The 25,304-nt window shown below is 36.8% G+C and overlaps 1 protein-coding gene and 1 pseudogene across 1 annotated transcript; both read right to left on the minus strand.

The window, feature by feature from the left end:
- Window positions 1–504: 504 nt before the first annotated feature.
- LOC143537979 (uncharacterized) lies at window positions 505–3,956 on the minus strand. Its single transcript, XM_077031629.1, has 4 exons — window positions 3,540–3,956; window positions 2,174–2,548; window positions 1,043–1,211; window positions 505–960 (listed from the first exon to the last, which is right to left on the minus strand). Exons 1-4 carry the CDS (start codon window positions 3,897–3,899, stop codon window positions 518–520), a joined length of 1,347 nt encoding a protein of 448 aa, XP_076887744.1. The 5' UTR covers window positions 3,900–3,956; the 3' UTR covers window positions 505–517.
- Window positions 3,957–6,225: 2,269 nt separating this feature from the next.
- LOC143538005 (wall-associated receptor kinase 2-like) lies at window positions 6,226–24,771 on the minus strand (annotated as a pseudogene).
- Between the last annotated feature and the right edge of the window lie 533 nt (window positions 24,772–25,304).

Below are 25,304 nucleotides of genomic sequence, written 5' to 3' on the forward strand. Positions count from 1 at the left end.
TTGGGAGAATGAGGAACATGTTTAGGTAGTTAAAACCGTTAAAATTGTTTAATGTGAGGGGGGAAGCTTTTGTAGGAGATTTTTTATGTTTTCTATTTTTGAATTGTTTTTCTTTTTGTTATAATTTATTTTTATAATATAGCATTTAAATTATTTTTTATAGCACCATAACTATGTGTATAAACACGACAGACCTAATACAAAATTTGTGGGTTTGAGTTTGATATAAACAAGTCGGGTTCGGGTCAACCTGACAGGTTTACAGGTTGACCCTTTTAACCCATTAATTTTTCTTTTGCATAACAAAAATTAAATTAGTTGCGTATCTTTATGCCAAATTTTAGAACTAAAATTAACATCGGATTTTATAAGCAAATTATAATTAATTTACATAAATTTACTTTTTTTTTTTATAAAAATGTAAATTCAAATTTCAAAGCATAACATGTGAAGACAGCAAAAACACTATAAAAGTTTTACACACAAGCTAGACTCAAACAATTTTCATTGAGCCACACTAACATTCAACAATAATCTTCTTCATATGATCCACAAAATCTTGCATTTGTTCCCTGGAATGTGTCGGAGACGGATACACACACGCACAGTCCAACTCCCCATCACGAATCGAATCAAAGATGGCTAGTGAAGGACTCACACCATGAACCGAAGCACAACCAACATGATCCAACAAACCAGCTTCTTTATAAAATTCGTTAGCATTTTCGTTTATAGGCTCTTCAAAAACAGAAATGAGCGAAGTCCTCAACGTAGAAGAAGGGGTTAACCCGGGGTTTTCTATCGCTTTGCACATTAAAAAGTTTAAATCCACCATGTCTGTAAAATGTTTGTTCTTGTCTTTCGCAGTCGTGAACGATGTATAGATTTTGTGTGCTAGATCCCATAAATCTTCACCTCCCTTAATGTCGTGTGAGTTTAAGACAGCAGAATGGTAAAATCCTGTTTAATAAAAGGGTAAAATCACTCAACTCTACAGATAAAAGATGATTATTGAAATAGCATAAGTGAAAATTAATCTTACCAATATTATGATCATTAAGAACGGGATCAAGAGCCGAACGGCAATCAATGAGAGTCGCAACCGAATATTTTTCCCATTGTTCGTCTGGAAGGTTTTTAGAAACCCGAGCAGCAATGAATCCAGCTGCAGCTAACACTCCAAATAGTTTAACCCCTTTTGATTTACATACCTGAATATTAAATGTCACAATGCAAGTACAACATATTAATTAGCATCAAAGTATGAATGTTAACAGTTATAATAGGGGTATGGATGGGTCCAGTCCAGTTTTGAGCTAAAATCGAACAAAAACCAAAATTTCGGTTTTTGAGTTTAAAAACCGCTAGATGTCGGTTTTTTCGTTTTTAGTTGGGTTCGGTTTGGTTTTAAGCTAAAACTTAACCAAAAACCAAAATTTTGGTTTTTGAGTTTTTGAAAGCCGTTTGGTGTCGGCTCGGTTTCAGTTTTGACATTTAGGTTTGAAAATTTTGGACTGAAAAAAAAAAACTTGACCAAAAATAATGAATTTAGGCCTAAATTGTTTTGCTAGTTAATAATTAGTTTGATTATTATACATTTGAGCTAAAATAATTTGGTTAAACTCTATATTAAATTATTATAAATTACTTAAAAGGCAAAAAAGATGTAAATATAATATATTTTTTAAAACGCAAAACCAAAACCGAACCGAAATTCTGCAAAACCACAACGAGCTGAGCCGAGGCCGGGCTAGCTCGGCTCATTTAACTTACAAAGAGCTCAAGCTCGGCTTGCTTCGAGCTCCATTTCTAAAACTCGAGCTTGGCTTGTTTAAAATTAATTTATATAGTTGTTTACTTATAAATTTATATATAATATAATATATTTTTATCATAACTACACATATAGTGAAAAGTATTAAATTAACAAACATTAAATAGTTATATAAATAATTAGGCTTGTTTAAGCTTGCGAGCCGGCTCGAGCTTGGCAAGTGAAGGTCGGGCTCAAGCTCGTTTGTTAAACAAGCTTATTTCTAGACTCGTTTATTCACTTGCGAAGCAGCGTCTCAACTCTCAACATAAGTGAAGGTTTGGTTTTTCCGGTTTCATGCACACCACTAATATGATTATAATGATGAATGTTAATAACAATAATAATATGAACACTTACAGAAAGAATCCTATTAGTATCCTCCAACCCAATCTTCAACCTCACTAACTGAGTCGAATTCGGGAACCCGACTTCCTTAAACTCCAAATTCGAAAACCGAAATGCATTCACTGAGTATCCGATCATGTCAGCACCACGCGCCCAAAACGGTTTATTAGCTTTCCCGGCCGGTATACAATCCTCAATTGCAAACCCCATCCCCTCTTCTTTCACACTTTCAATTTCACCAGCACCGCTGATTAACCATATCAGTTCCCTAACCAGAAATCTCGCCGCAGCCCGATCACACACCGCCGTGTGCAGCCGCAGCACCACCGCCCATTTTTCCTCCGGTAAAGTATAAACGGTAACGAACATGACGTCAGCCTCAGTCACCTGATTGATATTATGAGGATTCAGATTTAACAAGGAACGGTAAATGAACCGAACCGAACAAGGCCTTGTTAATGTTCACTTGTTAAGCTTTTGACAAGCGGAATGTTCACAAACAGCTAAGTCGTTCATTAAGAAAATGAACTTGTTCGTGAAAGGTTCACAAACATAAACAGACAAACAAGAATGAAGACAAACAATGGTTGACTAACCGAGAATGGTAAATGTCAACCGTTCGCCCGGTTACCAAGTTTGTGTTGTAGTTAATAATTTTGCTTAAATTTATATGATAAGATAACTAAACTCATTAAAAAGTATCAAAAACTTTTAATGAACAAACATTAACGAACATAAGCAGGCGTAAATGAACACATTATCAAACGTTCATGAACACAATTGAACGAACATGGTCTTTGTTCGTGTTCGTTCATTTAGCTAATCGAACGAAATTCCTTGTTCACAGTTCGTTCATTCATTAAACGAACATAAACAAACTTTCCGCTGAACAGTTCAAGGGCAGTTCACCAAAAGTTCGGTTCTTTTACCACATTAAGCATTTGGTACCCATAGATTCGATACTCACGTTTCTAGTAGAAATTCGGTTTGCCGTACCGATCTCATCACTTAAATAAGATTGCATAAACTACATATCTTAATAAACAAAACATATATAAATATTAGAAATTTGATACTGTAAGTGAACTAGTGACATGTACGCCAAAGAATTCTGCTCTTGTGTACACCAAAGGTCTTCAGTTCGAATCCCGAGCGCACCCGGTTTCTGTCCTACCGTGGGCTACGCCAAAGAGTTCTGATCTTGGGGCCGCAGTGGCAGTATTGTTTCCCGGGGAGCCCAAGCAGCTCATAAGCTAGCGTGGACACATAGGCCGTTCTAAAATATAATAAAATATGATAAAATAAAATAAAATAAAAACTAGTGACGTGTAAACAGTAAACACTAGACACTAATAAACATGACGTCAGCTTCGGTCACCTGATTCAGATTCAGATTCGTATTCATGTTCACCCAAGGGTTTGTAATCATCTCATGTTCAATTACTAATTCAAACGATTGTATGCCATCAGAAGCTTCAATTAGCGGGGCAGGTGGATCGGAAGTGGTGAAGAAGGAGAACTGGTTGGTGGCCGGATCAAACCGGAGTTTTGACCGGAGAATTGGATGAAAAGATTGGATTTTGATGACGTGGGATTGAAGTTGGGTTAGATTTGGGGGTTTGGATAAGAGTAAGGCGGATACAGTGACTCCGGTGCCGCCCGGGACCGCTCGGCACCAGCTATATTCGGTGCCGCCGACAGGGCGGGTGGCGATGTCCGCCGGAGATTCGCCGGACATGCTGCCGGAGTTAGTTTGAAGAAGATGAGTGATCGATATTGCTTGGACTCTTTGGGCTAGGAGTAGTTACTTGGGGATAAATAACATTATATTATTATTTGATTACATAAAAGGACCGAACTTTCAACGAATAATTTTTGAACCGTAGTTAGACGAACGAATGTGAGCATATGCCACTACACATGCCTCATTCGTTCATTTACGTTCGTTTGTTTCGTTAGTTTAATAATTTTTTTAAGCCAAACAGATTGTTTTTTCACATTATTTTTAACTGGTTTTATAGGCATGCAAACAAGCCTGCTACTTGCGAGCTATTTGGACTCGGATCGATAATAACCGAGGCCAAGCCTCAAATAAATCTCACTTAATTATCTTGTTCAGGCTCGAGACTTGTGCATTTTTAAATTTTACCTATTTTGAACTTGTAGTAATTTAACACCACATAGCCGAGCTTGAGTTGACATTTGGCTTGTTTAAGGTGCTAAACGAGTTCGAGCTGAGCTTTGACTCGTTTAAAATTTTTCTCATTTTACAAAAAAAAACTAAAAACTTATATAAATAATTAACAAGTCCAGCCCGAATTTGAAAAACCAACTAAACAACTCACGAGCCGAGCTTGGGCACGTCTCGACTCATTTTACACCCCTATCGTTTTAGCTCAGCTATATTCGTTCATCTATGTATAGTTAAGTTCGTCTGTTTACGTGAACCATTCATTTATAGTATTAACGAATGAATATAAACCAACACGGACATGCTCATTTTCTTTTCAAGCGGACACAAACAAGAAACGTTTGTTTAAATGTCTATGTTCGATCGTTTGTTTATTTAAAATTAACTGAACAAAGATGATTATGCTGTTCGGTTCGTTTATGTCAAAAACTGAACTTCACTTTTATTGAATCAAGCAACCACCTAAGATACAAGACAAATCACCCCTATCGTTTTAGCTCAGCTATATTCGTTCATCTATGTATAGTTAAGTTCGTCTGTTTACGTGAACCATTCATTTATAGTATTAACGAATGAATATAAACCAACACGGACATGCTCATTTTCTTTTCAAGCGGACACAAACAAGAAAACCCCGTTTGTTTAAATGTCTATGTTCGATCGTTTGTTTATTTAAAATTAACTGAACAAAGATGATTATGCTGTTCGGTTCGTTTATGTCAAAAACTGAACTTCACTTTTATTGAATCAAGCAACCACCTAAGATACAAGACAAATCTTCATATTATCACAAACTAAAGACTAAACAATCCAATCAAACAAGATACAAAGTCAAACACCAAGTGAAGAAGATTAATAACATGTGGACTTTAGGAGTTGTGGAGATAAGGGTGTAGTTAGGACTTAGGCCACGGTTCACATGATTAAATGCTAGGGTCGATGACTATAATCTATCTATAGTCGTCTTTTAGCACACAAAGTTCACATGCAATAAAAGTGAAAAGTTTTGTTAAAGAAACTTACAAATAATAGAATGTGGGTACAAACATGGACCAGGAAATTATAATAATATTTTGACTGTATGACAGTTCGTCATACAGATCTATGAGTAAATGGTACTTCATACGGGTTGATACAAAAGTTAACAGACTTTTGTTTAAATTAGTTAGAGAGATATAAACATGGCATTATGGAAAAAAGCTTTGGGCTATGAGTAGAGTTACATAAATGATTAGGTCTGTCGGACCCGAATTCTATCTTTTGGGTCTTTATGGCTTCGATTTCATCAATGAAAATTTTACCCCAAATTTTACAATTTGAAATCATTTCACTTCTAGTGTAGAAACGCACATAAGTAATTGACTGCCTTAAATTTACATGTTTACTTATGTTTTTAATTTTGATATGTAATTCTCAGTTGTCACTTTCAAGGATTTAATATTTAGAATTTTTCTATAAAAATAAACTTTTTTTTCCCTAACGGTAAACTAACATACTCCTAATATACTCCTATTAATCACTAATACCTGCAGGTTGTATAATTCAAACCCTCCATCTCTAGGATGGAGGGGTAAAATCTTACCACCCCACGCCATGTTCCTTGAATAATTCTTTATTCATTAAATAATAAATGCTAGCTATATATTCTTTGAGAATTCTCTTTATTCTTTTGTGCTTCAACCCTGTGTTAATATATTCAAAATTATTATAATATCGCAATATCCACTAACAAACCAGATTAAGAAATTAGATTTATTATTGTAATCAAATTCAGAAACGCAAAGCAAAGTGTGCACTTTCATGTGCTTATAACAAATATGAAAACCCCCAAAGTGTAACGCTTACACTTGTATTCATAAACCAACTTGGTAGATTATCTAGGTTCATTGGCAGGGTATAAAGTAGAGTGACTTGACAGCTCTATCGAGTCCATATATGAATTTATTGAGTCACCATAAAGGTCCGAAGGTTCTCCCTCACTTGTTCTAACAAAACCAACTTCGCTACCTTGATGTTCAACCCATGGTTGCCTCGTGAATCTTCTTAATCGCTCTAGTTCAATAGCTACTTCCTTCATCGTTGGTCTGTTAAAGCCGTTTATAATGAGGCATCGCTTCACAAGTGAAGCAATTGATTGGAGTTGCTCGAACGAACCCTCTCTAATAACCCGAGGGTCAAGAATTTGAAATAGGTTTCCTGAACTCAAAGCGTTAAGGAAATAGGACGTTAAGTTTCTTTCAACTTGAGTTCGCTCCATGCAAATCGGCTTCTTACCCGTTAAAAGCTCTAGGAGCACGACTCCAAAGCTATAAACATCACTCTTATCTGTTAGCTGATTTGTGTGAAAGTATTCAGGATCTAGATACCCTAATGTCCCTTGAACCAATGTAGTCACTTGTTCTTTATCCAATGGTATCAATCTTGAAGCCCCGAAGTCTGAAATTTTGGTGACTAGGTTATCGTCTAATAATATGTTGGCAGATTTAACATCACGGTGGATAATAGGCTTTGACGCGGCAGAGTGAAGATACGCAAGTGCACCAGCAGACTCAATAGCTATTCTTAAACGATTGTCCCAAGATAACCACGCCAGTCCACCATCAGTGTGGATATGATGGAAGAGAGTACCATTAGAAACGCATTCGTAAACTAGCAACGGGACTTCACTCTCCAAGCAACAACCTAAAAGCTTTACCACATTTCGATGATTGATTTGAGTAAGAATAACCACCTCATTGATAAACTGCTCGATCTGACTCTCATCCATAACTCGTGATTTCTTTATCGCAACTATATTTCCATTAGGCAAGATCCCTTTATACACAATCCCATAACCACCTCGACCAAGAATCATATTGTTGGAAAAGTTTTTAGTTGCCTTTTCAAGCTCTTCGGGTGTGAAAATTTTAGTCGATTGGTTGAAACCGCCACCCGTGTTTGAATCAAGTTGTTGTTTCAATAACATGCCACCATTCTTCACGAAGAACTTCTCCCTCATTTTGATAATCTTTCTTCTCTGGTGGCTGAAATACAACCACCCAATTCCCATAAGTATAGATATGAATCCAAACCCCATTCCTTCATAAAACACAAGGCATTATACTTCATTTGTGTCACACCCCGACCAAGGGCGGCGGAACATGCCGAGGTGTAACGATTGTCCATAAGCACATTACACTAATTAAAGTGACAGTATTTAATAAACTTATTTCATTTCACAACATCGAAAATGTCACATAACAATTATCCATAAAATAACCATAAACAAGATATCACAAAATATGGCAAATTGATATTGTTCATTTTTACTAATATCCTAAGGTCTTTGATGTCATTTTCTTCACAATCATAAATCAACCAAGATGCAAACCTGCAACATTTCATAAAATAAAGTTTGTCAACACAAAGGTCGGTGAGCAATTCATTAGTTTAATCATATTAGTATATAATAAAGATAGCCACAAAACTTGCATACGAACCGATAAATAAAAGTGGTAATTTGGATAAATAGATTTCGCTAAACACATTAGCGACACCTAGCTATAAGGGGATGCCAAATAGTCTAGGATTTTATAGTTATCGTTAATTGCATTACGTTAACGACACCTTGCTATAAGGGGATGCCAAATAGTCTAGGATTTTATAGTTCCACCAACCAAAAGCGATAAACACATAGGCATATAAGCATAGAACACCAAATCGAGCAATTATTTAGGTAAAGTATACAACTACGTTTGTGGTTTAAGATTCAAATATAAAACATTTTGTTGAATAAGTATGAAATGTCATCCCCAAAATAAAAGATGGAAAATGGGGTATGAAGTACTCACCTTCAAGTAGTAAACTTGAAAGATGATAATTTGGAGATTTGTCGAAACGACGAGTTTAACGCACAATGCCTAAAAAGAAAAGAAGTCTTGAATTTAAAAAGGTTGTCTTGAAGGTCTTTAAACAAAATAAATGTTGAGAAATGTAAATAATTAAAGTTCAAGGTTTAATGTAACACCCCGACCAAAGGCGGATTATACATCGGGGCGCCACATATTGTTTCATTACTCGTGACACTATTGGGTGTCAATATTTAATAAATACATTCATTCGCGCACGCGCAAGGTAAACATAAGATAACATAAATCACATAAATCAATATATTATAACTCAAAATATTCAATAACCGCAATAACTTGTCTTGATACATTTTAATCTAGGTCCAAAATAAAGAACTTCCTACGTTTTCTCGAGCTCCAAAACAGCTACTGCAAACCTGAACATGTGTTAAAATAAACGTCAAACACTTGCGTGTTGGTGAGAAATCAAGTTTAATAGTTAATACATAGATAACAATAAATCTGCGCGCAACATGTGTATGTCTGGTTTTCAACAGGGGTGTAATCTGATCGGGACCAACTCTAAGATTCATAGACTGCCAGTGCTCACAATTGAGCTCACAAACAAGACAAACTGTGCACGTGTAAACAAAAGACAAAATCATAAACGATAGTTCTCCCGTGTTCATCTAATGGTACCATGAGAACTGCGGAATAGACCGACAAGACGGTTAATGATCCGCACATACAAATAAACAGCCAAGTCTACGTCCTCAACACATGGGATACTGCGCGACTAAAGTTCATAAACAGTTTAAGACTCTAAGTTTGTATGAACACATGAACATCCCAAAACATAAAAAAAATAAAAGGGATTAGGTACGAGATTACTCACATGATAATCGGTGTGAAGATAGGTAAAGCAAGAACCAAACAAGCAAAGTTAACCTATAATTAAAGATTATTGTTTTAATGATTTGATTTAATGTCTTGATTATAAGTTAGCATAATTAATAAGTAACTTAAACAATTTATTATATATATATATATATATATTACCGGAAAAGCAGGGCAGAACAGGGAGGAAGACGAAGGCAAGGAGAGAGAGATTAAATTAAGTGCTTTGTGTGTGTAGTGTTAGGAAATTAACATTATTATTTATAGAGAAACCCTAGGGAACACAATCCCTAGAAAAGGGGAAAAGATCTCCAAAAAGTAAAAGATTCCAAAAAGCAAAATATATCAAAAGATATGGCAGCAGGGAAAAAGAGAAAAAGCTGACAGGGAACAGTAAAAAGGCATGGGAGGGTCAGATAAAGGTACTGGTCAAGCATGGAAAAAGCAGATCTCCAAAAGATAATGTCAGTCGCTTTTTCTGCCAACCAATGGGGTTGGTGCGCATGCTGCGCCGAAAGTAACTTTTCAGACATAAGACAGGTTAGGTCAACAGCACAGAAGATAAGACATCACAAAAGCAAACGGCTAGATTAAACAGGAGAAAAGACAAGGGTTAAACGCGAGAAGGCATCGAGCGCGAAGGCAAAAGTGCGCGAGCGCGAAGGCAGACAGAACCAACCTTAACGCGTCGCGGGAAGAATTATATTTCTAAGCGCGCCGCGGGAAGAACTTCAATTCTAAGCGCGTCGCGAGAAGAACTATATTCCTTAGCGCGTCGCGGGAAGAACGGTATCCATAGCGCGCCGCGGGAAGAACTAAAATCCTTAGCGCGCTGCGGGGACAGTTCGTCTCGCGTATCGCAGTAACAGGTGGTCTTCACGCAGGCTTCCTTGTAAGGAGTCTGGCGCGTGGAGCTGCGCAGACAACCTTAGGCGGGAAGAAAAAGAGAGAAAGAGGCGGGAAGGAAAATATATTATCATTAATAAAAGTAAAATATAAGTATAAATAAATATTAAATCATAACAGAAAGAGATCGGGTCAGAAAACGGGTACCTGGGTCGGGTCGGATCGGGGCAGATGTCACAGTCTCCCCTACTTTAAGAAATTTCGTCCCGAAATTTATCTCGAAGTAGGTTGCGCAGAGAACAGGTACGGGTACTTGATCTTCATTTGATCTTCCCTTTCCCATGTAAACTCGGCTCCGCGCTTGGACTCCCAGCGAACTTTCACGATAGGGATACGACTGCGCTTGGTTTGCTTAACCTCGCGATCCATAATCTCAACAGGCTTCTCAACGAAATGCATGGATTCATCAACTTGAACTTCATCAAGTGGAATGTGAAGGTTCTCGTCGGCTAAACACTTCTTGAGATTGGATACATGGAACGTTGGATGCACATTACTGAGCGCGGGCGGCAGGTCAAGTCTGTAGGCAACTTTTCCTACACGCGCGAGAATCTTGAATGGACCAACATAACGAGGAGCAAGCTTACCCTTCTTCCCAAAGCGGACAACACCCTTCCAGAGCGACACTTTGAGGAGAACAAGATCACCAACTTGAAATTCGAGAGGCTTTCGCCTGCGATCTGCGTAACTCTTCTGTCGGCTTCTGGCAGTCAGCAGATGATCACGGATCTTGGCGATTTTATCGGTTGTCTCTTGAACAAGTTCGGGTCCTGTGATTTGAGTTTCACCCACTTCGCTCCAACAAATCGGGGAGCGGCACTTACGACCGTAAAGTGCTTCAAATGGGGCCATACCAATACTGGAATGATAGCTGTTATTATAAGAGAACTCGATCAAAGGCAGGTGCGAATCCCAATTACCTCCAAAATCAAGAACACAAGATCGGAGCATATCCTCAAGAGTTTGAATAGTTCGCTCAGACTGTCCGTCAGTCTGAGGATGATATGCCGTACTCATGTCCAAGCGAGTTCCTAACGCAGATTGGAGAGATTTCCAAAAGCGGGATATAAAACGGCCATCGCGATCGGATATGATGCTCAAAGGAGTACCATGGCGGCAGACAATTTCCTTGACATAAAGCTGCGCGAGTTGCTCAACACGGTAGTTTTCACGAATGGGCAGAAAGTGAGCAGACTTAGTCAAACGATCCACTATTACCCAAATGCTATCATGTTTGCTTGCTGTCAAAGGTAACTTGGTAATAAAGTCCATCGCTACACATTCCCATTTCCATGTAGGAATTTCTGGTTGTTCGAGCAAACCAGATGGGCGTTGGTGTTCAGCTTTTACCTTAGAACAAGTCAGGCATTTAGCTACGAACACAGCAATATCCTTCTTCATACCGGGCCACCAATAAGTAATGCGCAAATCCTTGTACATTTTATCAGCGCCGGGATGAATAGAATACCGAGATTTATGTGCTTCACTCAGGATATCAGCGCGAAGATCCTCATCAAAGGGAATCCAGATGCGATTAAGATAGCAGAGAATTCCACTCAGGTTAGGGACAAAGTGCGCTTCCGCGCCACACGCTAACTCGGCGCGAAGGTTACCATTACTGATGGATGCGCGCTGCGCGTCACGAATGCGCGATTCAAGGTTGCTTTGGATCGGCGCGAAGTGAAGCTGCGTGCGCGGCAAGATACAGTTAAGCTGGCAGAGTTTACGGCTGAGCGCATCAGCTACCACATTAGCCTTACCAGGATGATACCGGATCTCACAATCGTAATCGCTGATGAGTTCGTTCCATCGGCGTTGTCTCATGTTAAGTTCCTTCTGATCAAAGATATGCTGAAGGCTTTTATGGTCAGTGTAGAGGATACACTTAGTACCATAGAGGTAGTGTCTCCAGATCTTCAAGGCAAATACAACTGCACCAAGTTCGAGGTCGTGAGTTGTATAATTCTTTTCATGAATCTTGAGTTGCCTTGATGCGTAAGCGATAACCTTGCCTCGTTGCATAAGAACACAACCGAGACCTTGGTTGGATGCATCGCAATACACGACAAAATCTTCATTACCCTCAGGTAGCGCAAGAACAGGAGCTTCACACAACAACCGCTTGAGCGTCAGAAAGGCTTCTTCTTGCTTCGAGCCCCAAATATACGGTTTACCTTTGTGCGTTAGAGCTGTTAAAGGCAAAGCGATCTTTGAGAAGTTCGAAATAAATCGCCGGTAGTAACCAGCTAAGCCCAGAAAGGAACGGATCTCGGTAGGAGTGGTCGGCGTTAACCAGTTCTTGATTGCTTCAATTTTGGATGGGTCGACATGAATACCCATCTTGTTCACAACATGGCCAAGAAACTGTACTTCATTAGACCAGAATTCACACTTGGAGAGCTTGGCAAAGAGCTGCTCGGTTCGAAGCTTTTGCAACACCAATCGAAGATGTTGCTCATGCTCAGCCTTGGTTTTAGAATAAATCAGAACGTCGTCGATAAACACAATCACGAATTTATCCAAGAAAGGCCTACACACCCGATTCATTAGATCCATGAAAACGGCGGGTGCGTTGGTTAAACCGAAGGACATGACCAAGAATTTAAAATGGCCATAACGAGTTCGAAAAGCAGTCTTCGGAACATCTTCATCGCGGATGCGCAACTGGTGATAGCCAGAGCGGAGATCAATCTTGGAGAAACAAGAGGCACCTTGGAGCTGATCAAAGAGGTCGTCAATACGCGGTAAGGGATACCGGTTCTTAATGGTGAGTTTGTTCAACTCGCGGTAATCGATACACATGCGAAACGATCCATCTTTCTTTTTAACGAACAACACCGGAGCACCCCAGGGCGAAGAGCTAGGGCGGATGAATCCTTTAGCGGTCAACTCTTGAAGTTGACTTGCCAATTCTTGCATTTCAGCGGGTGCAAGACGATAAGGAGATTTGGCTACGGGGGAAGCACCAGGGACAAGATCAATACGAAACTCGACTTCACGAGCGGGAGGGATACCAGGAAGATCATCAGGAAATACTTCAGGGAAATCACGCACAACAGGGACATCGCGAAGCTTCTTCTTTTCAGCAGGTTTAACCACATGGGCTAGAAATGCAATACACTTCTTCCGCATGAGTCTTTGGGCTTCGGCGCAAGACATAAGCTTAAGACCACTGGAGGGTTTCTCGCCATAGATGTGAAGATCACCATTTTCTCGAGGAATGCGAATCAACTTCTTGGCGCAAATAACTTCGGCGCGATTATTCGAGAGCCAGTCCATACCAATGATAACATCGAAACTTCCAAGAGGCATGGGGACGAGGTCGATTAGAAAATCGTTTTCGTTAAGGTTAAGCGTGCAATCTTTAATCACTGAGTTAATTAAAATAGTTTCACCATTAGCCAATTCAACTGAAAAATCTTCTTTTAAGTTATCGCGCGGTCGCGCAAGCTTCTGCTCAAACGTGCGAGAAATAAAACTTCGATCGGCGCCAGTATCAAAAAGTACAGAAGCATAAAATCCGTTAAGCAAAAATGTACCATTAACTACGTCATTATTCGCTTGCGCTTGGTGCGCGGTTATGTTAAAAGCTCGTCCACGCGTCACTTGGTTTGAAATCTGGTTCACCGGATTCGCTTGTGTGATTTGCACTTGTAGCCTCGGGCACGCGTTCCGGAAATGACTGAGATCACCGCAGTTAAAGCACGATCTGGGTCGTGGGTTTTGGTAGGTTGGTTGTGGGTTCTGCGGGTAGACTGGTGGTGTTGGCGCAATTGGATTGGAGGGAAGGACTCTACAGTTTTCTGCAAGGTGACCAGCGCGGCCACATCGGTTACAAAGTCGACATGGGACTTGAGGTGGGTGGTGAAGTCTACAGGTTGGGCAAAAAGGGTGGTTTCCTGTGTAGGGTTTCTTAGTTGGCGGGGCAGGGAGTGCTGGATTGATTAAGGCATAGTTGTGGACTACAGGGGTTGGGTAGGCTGACAGTGGGATAGGCGCGTAGACTGGAGGTTGGTAGGTGGATTGCTGGGCAACAGGCGGGTTGGTAAGCGCGTAAGCTTGTCTGCGTCTACGTTTCTGGTTATGGTTTGAGGGTTCTGGTTTGGTTTCTGTTGGTTCAGGGGCAGTCTTGGTGGGTTTGGTCTTCTCAGTTCCCCGCAGGAACAGGGTTCCTGCTCTGACATGGTTGTCGCTGAGCACAGCGGCCAACTCAATGGCGTCAGGGAGGGTCACTGGGTTTCTGGCCCATACAGAATCTTGAATTTCCATGGGGAGACCCCCAAGGAATTTCTCTATGGCTCGGCGTGAAGGGGTAACAAGGTGAGGGACCAGTAAGCTTAGCTCGTGGAAGCGCGTCGCGTACTCGCGCGCTTCTCCACTGTATTGCTTCAGGTTCCAAAATTCTTCCTCCAGGCGCTTTACTTCGTTGGGAGGGCAGAATTCTCGCGTCAAGAGATCCTTAAATTCCTCCCAGAGTATGCTGGAAGCAGCTTCTGCGCCACGCGCATGGGCTACTCCATTCCACCATGTAAGCGCTCTGGATTCCAGGACACTGGAGACATATAGGGTTCGTCTGTCATGAGGGCATTGGGTATGGAGGAAAGTGTTTTCAATCTTTTCGAGCCATTGGAGCATCACGGTGGCTCCTTCAAGACCTGTGAACTTTGGAGGGTTACCCGCGTTAAAGGACTTAATGTTGTAACCAGAGGTGTTGGTATTGTTTTGGCTCAAAGCTTGGGCTATTGCGGTGGCCATTTCCTGGGAACGTTGCAGCGAACGTCTGCGCGAGGCTTCTCTCCTCTGATGGCGGCGAGATAGTGGAGGCATTCTATAAAAGTGTTAATTTTAGTTAATATCTTGGTTTTATCGCAAAGTATAACTTTATAAAGCTTGGTTTCGCAGAGTTAGATACTATCAAAAGTTAAAGTAAAAGAAATGACTTTAAATGCAGACTTAATAAAGGTAACAAATCCGAATCGAGAATCGACAATTCATGTATCACCATGACCTTCCAAATTCTCAATTTAAAATGTACGAGCAAACGGGTATTGGAGATTGACGATTCATGTATCACCATGATTTTTCAATCCTCAATATAAAATATACAAGAAAATGAGTATTGGAGGTTGACAATTCATGTATCACCATGACTTTTCAAGTCTCCAACCTCAGAACATAATCGTAATTGAAAATTGAAAATCAACTATTCATGTATCACCATGACTTTTCAGATTTTCAATCCCAACAAACGAATATGTAAGTAAAATCAATAAAAATCGAAATATCGCGGAATAAAACATAAAATCATATACTGCGCAGGCGCGAGCATATTCATAAATAACGAGTAATTAACAATAAGCGCGCAAACATGAGATTTCTCTCATGCGCGAGAAGGGACTCTTAGGTATTCTAGGCCGTTACGTCTAACCACCTATCCTAAAGTCAACGAGCTCTGATACCAATCTGTAACACCCCGACCAAAGGCGGATTATACATCGGGGCGCCACATATTGTTTCATTACTCGTGACACTATTGGGTGTCAATATTTAATAAATACATTCATTCGCGCACGCGCAAGGTAAACATAAGATAACATAAATCAATATATTATAACTCAAAATATTCAATAACCGCAATAACGTGTCTTGATACATTTTAATCTAGGTCCAAAATAAAGAACTTCCTACGTTTTCTCGAGCTCCAAAACAGCTACTGCAAACCTGAACATGTGTTAAAATAAACGTCAAACACTTGCGTGTTGGTGAGAAATCAAGTTTAATAGTTAATACATAGATAACAATAAATCTGCGCGCAACATGTGTATGTCTGGTTTTCAACAGGGGTGTAATCTGATCGGGACCAACTCTAAGATTCATAGATTGCCAGTGCTCACAATTGAGCTCACAAACAAGACAAACTGTGCATGTGTAAACAAAAGAGAAAATCATAAACGATAGTTCTCCCGTGTTCATCTAATGGTACCATGAGAACTGCGGAATAGACCGACAAGACGGTTAATGATCCACACATACAAATAAACAGCCAAGTCTACGTCCTCAACACATGGGATACTGCGCGACTAAAGTTCATAAACAGTTTAAGACTCTAAGTTTGTATGAACACATGAACATCCCAAAACATAAAAAAAATAAAAGGGATTAGGTACGAGATTACTCACATGATAATCGGTGTGAAGATAGGTAAAGCAAGAACCAAACAAGCAAAGTTAACCTATAATTAAAGATTATTGTTTTAATGATTTGATTTAATGTCTTGATTATAAGTTAGCATAATTAATAAGTAACTTAAACAATTTATTATATATATATATATATATTACCGGAAAAGCAGGGCAGAACAGGGAGGAAGACGAAGGCAAGGAGAGAGAGATTAAATTAAGTGCTTTGTGTGTGTAGTGTTAGGAAATTAACATTATTATTTATAGAGAAACCCTAGGGAACACAATCCCTAGAAAAGGGGAAAAGATCTCCAAAAAGTAAAAGATTCCAAAAAGCAAAATATATCAAAAGATATGGCAGCAGGGAAAAAGAGAAAAAGCTGACAGGGAACAGTAAAAAGGCATGGGAGGGTCAGATAAAGGTACTGGTCAAGCATGGAAAAAGCAGATCTCCAAAAGATAATGTCAGTCGCTTTTTCTGCCAACCAATGGGGTTGGTGCGCATGCTGCGCCGAAAGTAACTTTTCAGACATAAGACAGGTTAGGTCAACAGCACAGAAGATAAGACATCACAAAAGCAAACGGCTAGATTAAACAGGAGAAAAGACAAGGGTTAAACGCGAGAAGGCATCGAGCGCGAAGGCAAAAGTGCGCGAGCGCGAAGGCAGACAGAACCAACCTTAACGCGTCGCGGGAAGAATTATATTTCTAAGCGCGCCGCGGGAAGAACTTCAATTCTAAGCGCGTCGCGAGAAGAACTATATTCCTTAGCGCGTCGCGGGAAGAACGGTATCCATAGCGCGCCGCGGGAAGAACTAAAATCCTTAGCGCGCTGCGGGGACAGTTCGTCTCGCGTATCGCAGTAACAGGTGGTCTTCACGCAGGCTTCCTTGTAAGGAGTCTGGCGCGTGGAGCTGCGCAGACAACCTTAGGCGGGAAGGAAAAGAGAGAAAGAGGCGGGAAGGAAAATATATTATCATTAATAAAAGTAAAATATAAGTATAAATAAATATTAAATCATAACAGAAAGAGATCGGGTCAGAAAACGGGTACCTGGGTCGGGTCGGATCGGGGCAGATGTCACATTTAAAATGTGACTATTTAAGAATTTATAATAATAACCCTTTAAAAATGTAAGTTTGCTCGAAACCGGGTTAAAGTAACTAACCTTAATATTTACTCAACCTATGTTAAGTAATAAGGTGGGTAAAATGCAAGAATGCAAATCCCTTTGGAATAAAGATACTAAAACGGGTCTTTTTTTATCGAGTGTTCGGGTTGTCGGTTCGGGTCTTGATAATTGGTCAAACCCAAAGTCAACTTTCCAAAATATTGAATGTTATGAGATAACTCAATAAAATTTAATAAGACTTAACCAAGTATGTAGTTCCATTGTTTTAGAACTAACAACGCACGTTAAGCGAGTGTTCGATTTTGTCGGTCCAAAATTTGTTATGAGATCAAGTTGGATCCAACATTTCCAAGTACTTAAGAAAATATTTAAAAATCAATTTGTAACTATTTTTAAAGAAATATACAAGTCTTGATGGCTAAAAAAACACACTTGTGTGTCTTAAGCGAGCAAGAATCGGTTTGGTTCGGTTTCCATCTTACAACAAGTTCATAGATGGTTTCCACATGTCCAAATACTAAATAACTTCTATAATAATGTACAAATAAAAAAAATACCAAAAGTTAACAATATAGTCTTTAAACAAAAGTTCGGTTTTCGGTTCGGATCGTGTTTCGGGTTAAGACCGAGGTAAGATTCTACAAACCCATAACCATAGAATTTGTAAAAATGATTTTAGAAACTTAGATCTAACACTAAGTATGTTTAAACAAACAAAACTAGTAACAAAGTTCGGTTTACGGTTTAGAGCTATTTACGGTTAAACCGAAGCATAGACTCTTAAAAACCCATAACCATGGAACTTGTAAACATGACCAACAAACTAAAATAAGCAAGATTAATATGTATGAACAAGTTATATAGATGTATATATATCAAGGACACGAAGTCCTCCATGAAGCCTTGCCTTATGGGGTCCGAAACCTCACCGACCGGAATCGGAGAAGTAACTACCAAAGGTAAACAAGGGGTGTATATTATATATATGTTGCACAACCATAAACAAGTATTAATAAGGCTACATAAACTAATTAAGATGAAAGACCAAAATCCTTCAAGAACACTTAAGAAGATAACCTTGAATCTTTGACGTTTGAGAGAGTTTTTTTTTTGGAGTTGTAGCAAGGGAAAATGAAGAGGAAAGGTGGTGTATATATAGGGTAATGTTGGTGGTCAAATATGGGTGTGAGACACAAGAGTTTTCATGCAAAATGGATCAAGACAAAAACACAAAACAACAAAAAAATAATAATAAAATAAATAAATAAATAAAAATAAAAATAAAGGTAGGATGTTTTCAAGACCCAACAAACAAGTATGAAACAATATTGTAACATAAATCCATCATTTTGATTATAACATAAGCTTCGGTTTACAAATCGGGTCGGTTTACATAATAAACAAATACAAAAACGAATATAAACAAGACCCGAAATTAACGAATGTCACAATTTGTTAGTGTTACATGGAATACAAGGTTATACTTTCTAAATTTAAGATTTTGTTAAATTACTTCTAATTGACATTTTAAATGTTTAATTTATTATATTGCTTTGGATTTTATTAAACCACTTTTAGTTATCCTTTAACTATATATTTCTCGATTTTGTAACGGATTTCATTTGCAACGGAATATCCATAAGTCATAATTATCAAAACCATATAAAATGTTGCTTGTAGCTAGCTCGTAGAAAAATTGCGATAGGATTTTGTTATAACAAATACCGATTTTTGTAGTAGTGATTTGTGACAAGAGCATTTATTTACTCACCAAGAGACAACTTGAGGACGCCAGAATTGCTCGAATTCTTGGCAATGCAACCTCTCCCATCCTTTCTCCCGTCTCCTTCATACCCGTGAGGGCACGAGCAATTATAACTTCCCGGAAGATTAGTACACGTCCCGTTACAAGGATTTTTGTTAGGATCTGCGCATTCGTCAATATCTACAAAATGAAACAGAAGATATTCCTAAAATCTCAAAAGTAAAAACCTAAGAAATCTAAATCTGAAATGAAACTGAACATTAATGTTTTAAAAACCAAACTAGTAATCAAACCAACCACCCTTGTTGAAACGGACTCAAAAATTGATAGCATGGTAATAATTTTATAGATATATTATATAAAACCTAATTAATATATTGTTATGATGATTATATATAAAATTAATAGAAATAAATGTAACTTTCAAATAGGAAAAAGCAAGATAAGTAAAGTATTTTCATACGGGTTAAAGTTAAAATGCAAAGGAAGACAAAAATAAAAGAGTGAGAAAGATTTATGACCACACAAAAAACCCCTTAAAAATAAATTCAAAAAAATTAATAAAAAAAATCATAACCCAAAATATAAATAAAAAAAATTTAAAAACTAAAATGTTTCCTCCGTCATTCCCGTTTAAAAAAAACTGACGAAAAGACAAAATGCCGAAATCAAAGACACAATGACGAAAATGAACAAAAGACACAATTATAACTAAAAAAAGATGCAATAGATCGCAAAATATAATACAATGTCGAACAATATATAACACAATATTGAGTAATATAACACAATATCAAGGAAAAAAAGACACAATGCCAAGGAAAAAAGACACAATCAATGACGAAAATAGACGCAAAACACAATGATAAACAAAAAACACAATGTTGTTTTTCACTCTATATATATATATATATATATATATATATATATATATATATATATATATATGCGCTTAAGTTCATGTGAGAAATGGTCTTAGTGTAAGAAATGTGAGAAGTCACTTCAAACAACCAAAATTTTCCTTTTTAATTTTTCTTTTAATTAATTATAAGGGTATAATGGTAAAACTTTAAATTGTTTTATTTGGTAACTATTTAAATTTGAAAGTTTCAAACAGTAATTTACTTTTTAATTATTTATGTTTTAATTAAATTTTAAAACAATCAAATTTCTTTTATTAATTCCTATAAACATTGGAAGATCGAGAAAAATATTGTTATTTGATTCAAAGATGATTATTTTGTTAGCAAATTAAGTAAGGTTGATTCAACCAGTATAATTACTCTCAATCTTCTCGATTTTCCGAAACAAAAGTTATAATATACAAAACAAAAAATTCCAAAGTAAACATAACTATCTTTACATCCCGTATGATTTCGATAACCAAAATAAAATCATTCTTAATTCACAATAATTATTTTGAATATTACAGTCATAAATTTTAACGTACATTATAATTACTACATAGCGTTTAGGATATATCGCATATAAGAGATCAAATTTATAACAATTCTCTCTAATTTTTTTTTTTCTTAACAGGGGATTGGTCTGCATTCTTATCGTTAGAACTCGACAACATATATCTAAAAACTACAATATATTTATCCTGCGCACCCTACACATGTGAACTTATTTATCCTACACACCCAAAACTTGTAGAAAAGTAATTTACCTAGCAAAGTAAACATATTTATTCAATAGACCCTACACAATAAACATATTTGTCCTGCACACAATCCTATGCACCCTACATAATAACCAAAATTATCCTACAACGTAAACAGAATTACCAAAGAAACTGTTTGGCATGCACATATTTGAGGTCAACTACACATTGTATCTATATTATTATACAAATTTCAATAACTTTTCAAATGTCAGAATATTATGAAACCATATATTTATATTCTAAACAATATATTTACATATTATATATTTACACAACATTTAACCTTACACAGTCTACACAATAAAATTTACATCATGCACAACATATGTACAAACTTTGTATTCACACACCATTCAATCCTACAAAACTTTTCAAATCTTGTGTAGGATGTAAATATATTGTGTAGGTCGTGTAGGATTAAATGTTATATGGATATATTGTGCGTAAATATGTTGTGCATGATATTAATATATTATGTAGGCTGTGTAGGGTTAAATGTTGTGTAATTTTAAAGTGCGTAAATATGTTGTGTAGGATATAAACATTATATGTAGGACATAAATAGCGATTAATTTTTGTTAATTGCCACTTATAATAAATCAAGTAAAAAGGTTACGTAAAATATAAAATAAAAAAGCTAATTGTGAATACCAAGTGATCAGTGATGATGAATATAGAATAAATGGATAAAATAAATAATGTATTAATATGTTAGTATTAACTTTCGCTAACATTAAAATTGAAAACTAGTGGATGATGAAGGTAGCTATAAATGGGGGGATTATCATTAATTAGATGACTATGACAAATTACAAGATTACCCTATTTCATTAAACAACATTAAAATTAGAAACCTAGTATTTACAATAAATCCATAATCAATGTAGTCCACAGATCAAATCTAATCAACGGTCATAATTCATTTCTTACACTTCTCACACTAATATGATTTCTCCACTGAACCGTCCCTTATATATATATATATAGGGGATATATATATATAGGGTAGGGATCCTAAGAGAACCATTGGCAAATTGAGAACCATTTTGGACCACTAAAAAAAACCTCTAAAAAAATATGTAAAAATTTATAAAACAAAAAAAAAAACGAAAATTTTAAAAAGGTAAAAAAACTAAAATTCTTATATTTCATTCCGGTTTAATTAAAAAAACCGATTTTTTTTCTTTTTAATTCGTGTTATACCTATACACATATGTATACTTTCATTTGGTCTTTATTTATGTAATGTACACATATGTACATTATCATTTACCTTAAATTATACATATGTGTATAGGAAAAAACATGTGTGCACATATTATACATATATATATAATAAAAAACCGATTTTTTTCTTTTTAATTCGTATTATACCTACACATATATGTATACTTTCATTTAATCTCTATTTACGTAATGTACACATATATACATTATCATTTACCTTAATTATGCATATGTGTATAGAAAAAAATATGTGTGTACATATATGTACATATTATACATATATGTATAATTTAGCTAAACCGAGAATTTTTTTTTATGTTTTTTTAGAAACTTGGATCATAAATAAGAACTTTGGTTTTTTTTACTTTTTTTTATTTTTGTGTTTTTTTTGTTTTATGATTTTTTTTTATTTTTGGGTTTTTTTGTGGTCCAAAATGGTTCTCATAGTTCTCAATTCTTAAAAAATTCTCACATGATCCTGATCTTATATATATATATATATATATTAGAACGAGAAATACGGTGGAAACATTTTTGTGTTTTTACTTTTTCGTTTTTTTATTAAATTTTGAGTTATGGTTTTTTTTATTGACTTATTTTATTATTTCTTTTAAAAGTTTTTTTTATAGCTATAAATTCTTCTCTTCATTCTTATTTTGTCCTCATTTGTAGAATAACTTAACTCTTACAAGTTCAAATTTATAATCTAAAAAGAAATATTTTTAAGTAAAGAAAAAAAAAGTTATTTAAAACCGGTCTAACCATTGAACCGGGTCACTGTATCACCCCACGCCAACAAAACCGGGTAGGAATCCCATTCTATCCACACCAAGTAGCGAAAAATTTTACTTACCATGACAACCAGGAGAAAGAGAAGGATTGCCATCATAACCATTTTTGCAAGAGCATCTATACCCTCCATTTCCGCTCTTAGAATCTATACAAACACTATTATTTGACAATAATAATCACTTGTGTTTATATAATCGTCACAACTCCTACTCCCAACAGCCCAATCAAGCACCACTGGAACGGTATTAACTATCTGATCGATATAATTGGGATCTGTGAAATCTGACGCCCCAGAAAATGTAAAGGCGCTATGTTCACCTAAGAAAGTGTAACCACATTTGTCGAAAGACCATACTTGTTCGTGATTATAAATTGAGAATACTTGTGCCAAGTAAGTTGATAAACCTTTGGGCAAGCTTGTTGTGCAACACCCTATACCTGTTGCACAAAACAGATATTGTGAATAATATGATTCAGAATGTTTATTCAAACACAAATAAAAGTTATAAAACACAAGTTTGTTTGTTTTTATGTTGACAAGTAACACAAGTTTGTTTGTTTATGATTTGATTCACAGCTAAATATTCATTAGGGATAAAATATTTGAATGGCTGACTCGTATATATAATCATAATAATTGAGAATGCAAATTCTTTTATGAAAATGAACATTGGCTCAGCCATTTTTTACTTATGGAGGTTAACTTTAAAAGGGACATTTTGATCAAATTCTTTTATGAAAATAAACTTTAATGAATGTTTTTATAACCGGACCAGATAACAAAGTGTTCGCCTTACTGGTTTGGGTTTCAAAAGATTGATTTTTAACCATTTTAACTCATGGGCATTCACTTCTTACCAATCATATTAAGACACATAGGCATATACGAGGAAGAAGGTGAAAGGTTCGACCGTGACAGGGATCCGGCCAAGCCAGCACACTCATTCAAAAGGAATAAAGTTGACATTCTCGGACCAATAACAACATGACACACATCGTATAATCTCACCTTTGGATGAAATCAAGCAATTATAATTCGCTCAAAAAGTTGTCTAAGTATCACGATTTTATTGGTGGCAAAAGCCGAAACCAAAAGGCGAAACATTTGCATCATGACAACCATTCGCTTGAACATGACAACACTTGATAGCCTAGAAAAATTTCACTAGCATGCCACATGTTGTGCTGTCATTGGCTCGAAACCACCAACTTTATGTTCTTTGAACTTCTGTGGCGTGCCACAATGAGGCGCCACGCCACTAGTGATATTTTCGCCCATTGCTACATGTGGCAATAAAATCGGTGAAAAGAATAAGAAAAATATATGTTTTTTAATACCAACTCAAACACTCATCTAATGCATCATTTAACACACTAAGATACCATTGAACTAAATTGCGTTTACTGATAAAAATAACTATTTACATTATTTTCTCGTAAAATACTTCATTGACTAAACTTTTATATTTGTTTAGATGAATAATAATCAATACCTGAACATGAACCAACCGGAACATCTTGAACACCAGAGCATATAGACACACACCCAACCGTAAAATTCTTATATTCAATCCCTGCCACGGGAGAAATAACCGCGTAGTCATCACATCCGACCGCGATCAATTTATTCAGTTTCAAGAATGTGAAGTATGAGTTCGCCACAGTAATCCCAGCAGGTTTAAACGTAGTCACATTACCAGTTTGATCATAACACTTATAAGCCACCGCGGTCTTAACCCACACATGTTCATCCGAGATACTCACCACTTCCACTCGGTCCAAAGTTCGGTTTCCTCTGTATGCAAATAAGTCCCTTGGCAAGAAGGCTTTAGGGGGATTGAAGGAAGTGTTGCATGTTATGTCGAACCATGGGCCTATAGAGCAACCGGACCCTGAGCCTATGCCGAACGGGTAGGGTACGGTGAGGTTGCCGCATGTACTCGGGCAGCCGGGGAGTGTAAGGTTGTTGACGACGGTGGTGGTGGCTGCCGGAGAGAAAGGGAGGTTGGAAAGATAGAGGATTATAAAGAGTTAGATGCATTTTTTTTGGGTGGAAGATGATAATAATGGAAAGTTTATATTGAGAGATAATGACCAAAACGTAGTTTGACCGGTCAATGTCGATAAAATGCTTTATAAAACCGAAATGTAGTGATTGCTTTATACTTATTATTACTTGACAAGTTTTTAACCAACTAGATTCTGCTTCGCATAATAAAACCGTTGGGTCACTAGATATTTTAAGAAAATCGTCGAAGCCGACGGGATTATTAAGTCGTCCGGTGAGATTTTTTAGCCAAATGATATAATCCGGTTGGTTATAAATCCTATCGAATAATGATTAAAAGTGATCGGCTTGACATGTTTTTAGATGGACATTTTAAGAATTCGTTAGTCAAATTGATCAAAATTGAAAGTTCAAGACATTTTGGCATTTTCCCTTATATTAATGTTATAGTTTTGTTTTTGTATTGGTCACTTTATGCTATTCTATGGAGTAAACGATAGGAATATCGAGCCTTTATTATTGATTTAATAAGATGAAAATGTATGCACGA

This window comes from Bidens hawaiensis, unplaced genomic scaffold, assembly GCF_021521415.1.
Source record: "Bidens hawaiensis isolate Kalapana, Puna unplaced genomic scaffold, B.hawaiensis_p1.1 tig00011464_1, whole genome shotgun sequence".
Taxonomy (NCBI): Eukaryota; Viridiplantae; Streptophyta; class Magnoliopsida; order Asterales; family Asteraceae; genus Bidens; species Bidens hawaiensis.